At 42.6% G+C, this 8,243-nt stretch overlaps 1 protein-coding gene across 1 annotated transcript in view; it reads left to right on the top strand.

Moving 5' to 3' along the window:
* Positions 1–200: 200 nt before the first annotated feature.
* Positions 201–8,243, top strand: part of Ccdc141 (coiled-coil domain containing 141) — a 164,163-nt gene continuing 156,120 nt past the window's right edge. The window contains exons 1-3 of the mRNA XM_029474525.1: positions 201–257; positions 476–707; positions 2,443–2,565. Of these exons, the coding sequence (XP_029330385.1) occupies positions 606–707; positions 2,443–2,565 (225 nt within the window). The 5' untranslated portion in view covers positions 201–257; positions 476–605. The remainder of the gene's footprint in view (positions 258–475; positions 708–2,442; positions 2,566–8,243) is intronic.

Raw genomic sequence — 8,243 nt, 5'->3', positions numbered from 1 at the left:
AGAGAGAGAGAGAGAGAGAGAGAGAGAGAGAGAGAGAGAGAAGAGTCATTTTTAGTAGTTTTCTTTGCACGAAGAAGACTTGAAAAGACTGGTATCCAGGTCAGTGACTTTCTGGTTGCAAAGTCCATAGCTACAACTGTTTAGTTTCGATGGCAAAACTAATTTGGGTTGTCAGGATGTAGGTTTTTTTCCATTAGCTATCAGACATCAGCTGATAGGCAAAGAGCTCAAAGCTGTCCCTCGAGTTTCAGATAATGGTTCAAATAACTGGCACTTTCTGTTACCATACTGGGGGGTGGTGCTCTGTCTCTGTGTCTCTCTCTCTCCATCTCCCTCCCTCTCCCTTTTCCCTTCTCTCCCTCTCCCTCTCTCTCTCTCTCTGCGAGTGTAGCTCTCTCTCCCTTTCCCCCCCTCCCTCTCGATAAGCTCAATGGGGCTGTCTATTTTTAACTTCCTGTTCTTTCCTTTTGGCCAGGCAATCAGTGTGAACAGAGGCGCGTTCCCTGAAAGAGTCCCGGTAGCCTCGTGGAAGCCTTCTGACATGACCAGCAGACAGCATCACTACCAAGGCTGCTTGGGGGTTTAAGCCCTGCTTCTAAAGTGCCATGTCCTGCAAAGAAAGTCCCCATGTGGGTGCTTCCACCACCACTGTCAGCTCTGTAGCAGTGCACGCTGGGGACTCCAAGATCGTGATAGCCGTTGTCAAGGTAAACTCACAGCTTTCTTTCCTCTGTGTGGCTGGGGGGCTCTTGGTGGAGTGGCTGAGAGTGCGGGAGGATAATGCACTGCAGAGCAGATGGCAGATAACAAGTGATCTTCGCCACTTAAATCAGCGACAGAGGACTGCTAAGTTCCAACAAGTTGGCAGCTGTTTTTCAGCTTAAAAAGCTGTCTACAGCACCTTCCAACAAACTTTACTGTGTACTTTCAGTTTGGTCCTTAAGGCAAGGCACATGTGATGAGGGTTGAGGAATTCCAGGAGAATTCCAGGAGAGTCGGGTGCCTGAGATTTCTGAGTGGATGTGATGGAGAATGGGGGAGGCAGATCAGAGTGGGACACTGTCCTGAGCTTGAGAGAACTGGACGCACCAGAAGCCTTCCAGAACCGGTTTTCACTGGTAATGGCAACACTAAATACTTCTCCCACTGTAGGGGGATGGAGACTGCCACAGACTATGTATTAAACTGCCTCTCCCCCTCGAGAACAGGAAAGTGCAGTGACTCGGGCCTTAACTGTGTGTTTTATGTCTAATTGTTTGCAAAGATGGCCACACATTATTTTGGGTTGTACGAGGCTCCCATGATTTTTTTTTTCTTCTGACTGAAATCATCATGAAAGATCCTCTGGAATACAAGCTTGCTCTTTAGACGATATGCCACCCAAAGAATTCAGGTTTAATGAAAGCAAACCTGGTAAAACAAATGACAAACAAACAAATACCTGGCTACAAGGCCTATTGGATTTACTTGCTGCAAAATTGTATAGTAGCATGAAGCTGTGTAGGAGGAAAGCAAGCTTGACATTGAGCAAAGCAATTCTCCTGAAGAAGCATAGAATGCAGGGTCCTGCTCAAGGCCTTAGCTGGGTGGGGTGGGGGTGGGGGTGGGGGGTCCTCAGTACTGGGAGACTTCTGCACAACAAACAGGACTTCAGCTCCACTCCCCATCCTGTCCTCAGCAGAGGTGTGAGTGGGAATGACAAGGACCATGGCTTCCCCAGTGCAATAAGGTTACTCGCACACGATTTAAAGATGCTTTGGGCAACATGTAGATTCCAGCAGGGATGGAAGAGAAGCAAATCTAGGACTTTGTGTTTTTCAGTGAACATTACTTTTTCTCAAACTTAAAACATTCATAGAGTAGACGGAGTCACAATACTTAGACAATAACCTATGAGGTAGTCAGACGTACAACGAACATACAAACTTTAACAACTCTACAGAAAAGTCTTTTAAGCTGGATTCTGTTTCTCAGAAAGACCACTCACGGTCCCCTCTCCAGCTCCCTTACCCCACTGCTGTCTCCAAAGAAAAGGCACTCAGCCTCTTCAGAGAGCAAAGTTTGTATTGATGGACAGGAAAAGCCCAGGTCTGGTCCATAGTGACGTTCCACCCCGCTCTACCTCTGTGAAGTGTCCCTCTCTGTCTAGAGATGTTTTGTGTGAATTCTTCCGGTGATGGTGAAGAACAGATCACTATCTAACGCACACATTTGTCATTTGGGAGTTTAAAGAATTCAAACCTGCTCTCCATGAGAAAACGTGTTCTAGGGATAAAAGAAGGACCCGGCACAGGTTTGCATCAGACCTGTTGCATTTCAACACGTCAGACCATCCCCGTGGAAGGAGAAAGTGTTCATAGTGTAACTGGAAATTAAAATTATAAGGTGGGAAAAGGAGAAGGGGGAGAGAGAATAAAAGTTCACTTCACATTTTGTTTTTAGTGTGGCAAATGGGTACGACTCCAACTGGCTGAATCGCAGCCCAATCTCCTTGAAATTGGGAGCAGTCAAGATGAAACCAAAAAACTGCTTCACGATCATGAGCTGCTCCTGGCCAAGCTTAAGGTAAGAGCCTCTGAGTCGAAGCAAAGTCAATGCTCCAAAGTAAGGTGAGACCGGTTCTCTCCTTCCTCTGGTCCCGCTGCTCTGACTTGCTTTGGCCATTTTAATCCAATGCTGTTAGCGAATAGAAAAACCACTGCTGTCATGCGCAAGCATCAGCCTACGAAAGAAATATCAAGGATGGGACAAACAGCTCAGTTGGTTTGAGTGCTTGCCTTGCAAACATGATGACCTCTGTTGGATCCCTAGAGTCCATGGGAAACAGGCAGGCAGGCCAGGCACAGTAGCACAGGAAATGGAAGGATCCCTGAAGTCGGCTGAACGGCTGGCCCAGCCTAATTGGTGAGCTACCTACCAGTGAGAGATGCCATCTCAAATGATGTGGCTGTACTCTTCAGGATGTTACCCAAGTTGTTTTCTGGCCTCCACAAGAACACACACAAAGGCAGGCAGACACACGGACGTGCATGCATGCCCAATAAAATACAAAACAAGTTGCATTTTTAAAGTTGTCCTACATGCAGTAGAAAATACAGAGGCACAATATTTCACCGTCTTTTCAGTAGGAGAACCTCTCCACTGGCCATCTCGGTGGAAAGAAACTCCACTACCTTTTCATTCCACACATTAAGCTACCAACACACAACATCAGCTCTAACTTTTCTGTTGCTAAAGCAACCTTCTGATGAGAATAATTCAGACAAATCATTTACAAAATATCTGATTTTATGCTTAGTATTAAGAGTTATTGAAACCAGATGACATTATTAGTAAAATTAGACCCAACAAATTGTAGTTAGTTAAGAATGTAAAGTTAACACTGATTGGGGATGCCGCGTAAGAACAAAGCCAGCTACATCATTTGTGAGATTCCGAGCAAGGTAAAAATGTGCAGACCCTTGTTCTAAAAGCTGTCATAGTGCATTTCATTCTGTGTTTAATATCTGTCTGCTTTGGGTACTAGCGTACAGGACACATGGGTGAGTGCAGGCCATGAATGTGGGGTATCACTTAATTCACACAGTGAACTCTACAGGGAGCCAACTGGGGAGGGGGGAGAGAGAGAGAGAGAAAATGGCTTTCTGTACCATGAGATTTCAGATCCCAGCATTTGGTTCATGGTCTGTGGGATTCACTTAGAGAACATAGCTGAAAGAAATGTCCTTAACCTTTCAGACAATGACAGGTGGAGTGTGAAATCCCATGTTGCCTTCCTCTGAGCAGGGTAGAAGGATGCAGCTAGTTCTCTGTGTCGTGAGCTGCACATGCAAGCAAATACACATCTTTGTTAAGATCAAAGAGGCTTGATGAAGATACAGAGTCCTAAAATGGTCAGGATGCTCTGTGATGTTAGACTTAAATAGTACTGGCTTCTCTGTGTTTCTAGACTGAAACACATGGTTTATTTCTAACTCAGAGTCAGGTCTAAACTGCATCTAGTTTATAGACTGTGGGAAAAGTAATTAATTGGGTAAAACTGACTGAGAGGATGATAGATGAACCAATATCGAAGAAGACAGCCTCTAGAACCTGATACTTACTCCCTTGTGTGACAACTCCTTACTCTGGTGTCTGATCTGAGCTGTCATTCGAGGGAGCAGGCCCTGGTCATCATGAAGTCTTGCATGTATTGACAAGAAATAACACCAAAACAAAACACCATTATAATGTGAAAGAACACTGGACCAGGAATCAAAAGACCTTTGTGTGGCTTTAGTTGTGTCATAAACTAACATAACTTGACAAATAATTCAAAGTTTTCCTGTTACAAAAAAGCTTCAATACATTCTTGAACCTACTGTTCTATGAATCACAGAAACCCAATACTGTTCCCCATTCCACAGTCCATGGGTCTCCATCTCCTTTCTATGCACCTGCCAACATTTGTGGGAGGTAGTCTGGACCTAAAGCTACATTCCTTTCTCAGTTCCCACTAAGCCATGCTGCCTGGTACTTTCCAGTTCACTGATGAATCATCAATGGTGGCTCGTAGCAGATTGGGCCTCTGGGGTCTATGGTTTTTCATCTCTCATATCTTTGAGAAAACACTACAAGATATACTTCCTTAGATGGACCAATGCTCTTACTTGATATCTGAAAGCACCCTGGATCTCAGCTGGAAATAGGGGTTCCATTTAACAGGTTCTGTCTGCCTTTCGGGGCATTTGGGGGCTCTAGATTCTAAATATCTGGTTCTTTTGGGCCAGACTCCAGGCTGTGAATGAGCCACTTAAGTCTTCTGAACGTCAAGCTTTTTATCTGCATAAGGAGAGGGGAGATCAGAGATGAGTATCTGTTGGATTTTTATCACTATGTGCCATGAAATCTGGAGTCATTTCGACCTCACTGCAAATGGGTCTAAAATGTAAGCTCTCAGATGAAAACCCATTTTGGCTTTACCTGTGGTTCTAGTCATAGGCTCTGAATAGCCATCTCTCATACCGTCCCTTTCCCATCTGTTTGCTAGGAACCTAGCCATCTCAGCCCCCTGAGTTGTTTAATTATCAGGCCCTTCTTTCAAACTACACTGCTATTTAAATTTTTGTTTAATGCTTTTTAAAAAGAGAGAAGGGAAATTGTCAAGGAGTTTGGATTCTATTTCAGATTTGCCAACTTAAAAATAATGGGAATTGAGTCTCTCAAATGGATCCCAACTAATTGACTACTTATTATGCCAGCAAGGCCATCAGCACTTAACCTGTGGCAGAAAATTGTTGGTATCAAGCTAATTGTAATATGAGGTTTTCAAAGGAAAAGGAAGTTAGTAGTTCAAGAAGCCAATCATATTTAATATTTGGCGTCATTCTAGTCCTTTCTCAGTGTATAGGACCTGGCAGTATGTTCCAATTACAGAGAAAAGGATTCTGGGAGGGGTTCTGGGAGGCTGTAGGAGTCAAGAGGGAAGCCCTTTCTGGTCGATCATAACACTCACCCTCTCCAGTGAGGGTATATATTTGAAAAATTAGGGTAATAACAGTTACCTTTACACTTCCAAAAAAAAGATCTGGGAAGACAAATGTAATGCTGTATGGAAGTGTGTGCTGCCTTTAAGAGGGAAAATGGCATAATAATTATGCTAATGATGAATATATCAGACTAATGTGAACATTTACTAGAAAAGCTATTTTGTGCCTTCCATTAAAAATTATCTCAAACCCTCACAGGGAAGAATAAGGGGATAATGTTGGGAACACATGATTTTCCATAGTGTTTTTAATGCTTCGGATGTCTTTGCCCAGAGGGATTTCATTTTGCCTTCAGCTATATACTCAAACACTCCCCTGTTTCCAGTGAAGGAAACAGTCAAGTGGAAAAGGTTTAAGTCCCAGGGCTTCGAGATTCCTACACTGCACTGAATTATTTCCAACGAGAAAGAAGGCATCCAAGAAGGAAAAGAGGTAAAGACCTGCCTGGGGCTACTTTTGACTTTGTTCCCCCACGTAGACCCAGAGTGGTCGACGGCAGAAACAAAGGGGTGGAGGGTCCTTTGGGATGTTGCTTAGGATGCTGCCATCCTCAGCATCTAAGTGTCCAAAGGAATGCTATGGTGTCAAGTGACTCTTGGGCACCAGCTCCTTATTAAGAGTGTTGGACACTTCGGAGAGATTACAAACCACCACCCACTGTACCTCTTATTTGACTCTCAGAAGTCTAGTGTTTTCCTGCTTCAGATGAGATCTCTGGCCCAGTGTGGCTAATATTTATCCTATTTCTGATTGCTGATCTAGAAACAGACATGCTGTGAATACAGCATATGAATAGTAAAGCCAAAATCCTCATATTAAAATCTGCCTTGAACAAGGGATAGTGTGAATTACTGCAATTAAGCTATAGAATTTGCTCAGGATACATTTAAAAGTGTTTTATTGCACCAAAATATAAACAATATAAAGTTTACCATCTTAACCACTTATATGAGTACAATTCAGTAGCACTGAATACATGCAGAGTATACAAATATCAGCTGTGTATTTTTCAAAAGTCATACCAAACAGAAACTCTGTATCTCCTAAGAAATAATTATTGTCTTTGCTTGCAGTGTAGTCTATTTTTCCTGTCTATGAATTTGCCTGTTCTAGACACCAAATATAAATGGAATACTGTCTTTAACTTTTTTGCTTGGCTTTTTTCTTCTCACATGATATTTGCATGTATTTTGAACAAGAATTTCACTTCTTCTTGAATAATGAATAACAATGAATGAATGAATGAATGACACCAGTACATTGTAATAGTTGCATATCCCTTATCTGAAATGCTTGGACCAGAAATGTTCCAGCTTTTCAATTCTTAGGATTTTTGGATTATTTGTATATGTGCAATGAGATATCTTGAGTATTGAACCCAAGTATGTATATAAAATTCATATATTTCAGATATACCTTATACATGTAGAATAAAGGTGATTGGGTGTATCTTCCAGTATGCCTGCATTTAGACTATGGCCTATGGTATGAGTCCAGGGATGGAATTTTCCAACTGTTATCTCATGGCTGTGCTCAAAAGTTTTTAATTGAGGGCTGGAGGGATGGCTCAATGGTTAAGAGCACTGACTGCTCATCCAGAGATCCTGAGTTCAATTCCCAGAAACCACACATGGTAGTTCACAACCATCGGTAATAGGGTCTGATGCCCTCTTCTGGTATGTCTGAAGACAGTGACAGTATACTCATATACATTAAGTAAATAATAAATAATAAATCTTTTTTAAAAAGTTTTCAATTATGGAGTAGTATTTGGACTGGTTCGTTTTATTGTTAACTTGACACAAACTAAACTCATCTGGAAAGAGAGAACTTTAATTGAGAAAACTACCTTTCAGATTGGCCTGTCAGCAAGTCTATGGGTGATTTACTTGATTAATGATTGATTTGGGGTAGCCTAGCTTGTGGGTGGTACCATCCCTGGGACACGGTCCTTGGTTGAATAAGAAAGCAGGGTGAGCAAGCCATGAGGAGCCAGTTGATAAGCAATGTCCCTCTGTGGCCTCTCAGTAAGTTCCTACCTCCAGACTCCTGCCTTAACTACTTGCCATGACTTCCCTCCATGATGGATAGTAAGCTAGGTATACCCTTCCTCCCCAAAGCTGGTCATGGTGTTTATCATAGTGACAGAAAGGAATCTAGGAGTGTGTGTGTGTGTGTGTGTTTATGTGCATATGTGTGCAAGTATATAAACATATGTGATCTATGCTTGTGGAAACAGAGTTTGTCATTAGGCTTCTTCCTCCATTACTCTCCATGTTAGTTTTTGAGACAGGGTCTCTCACTGACCCTGTAGCTCATTGATTTGGCTAGGCTAGCTGGCCAATGAGTTCACGGACCCACCTGTGTCTACTTCCCAGCACCAGAGTTATAGACACAAGTCACTCTGCCTTGCTTTTACATGAGTACTGGAACTTTGAACTCATGTCTTAATCCTTGCTCAGCAGGTACTTTACCAACTGAACTCTTTCTCCAATCCCAAATTTTGAAGTACTTTTGATTTCAGAGTTTAGGATGAGGGATGTTCAACTTGTAAGACATAATTGGACTGTTTCCTTTCTGTATTTTGTAAATTGTGCTGCAATCAACACTGATACTAGTGCTTGCTTGGAACTTGTAACTCTAGTTCTTTCTGGCTGATGTGTAGCAGCACCGTTGCGGGATTGTATGGCCTTTCTATGCTTAGGTTCTGAGGAA

Source organism: Mus caroli, chromosome 2 (assembly GCF_900094665.2).
Source record: "Mus caroli chromosome 2, CAROLI_EIJ_v1.1, whole genome shotgun sequence".
In the NCBI taxonomy this organism is placed as follows: Eukaryota; Metazoa; Chordata; class Mammalia; order Rodentia; family Muridae; genus Mus; species Mus caroli.
Note: the sequence above shows the minus strand (reverse complement) of the source record. Positions and strands in the feature narration are given on the sequence as shown.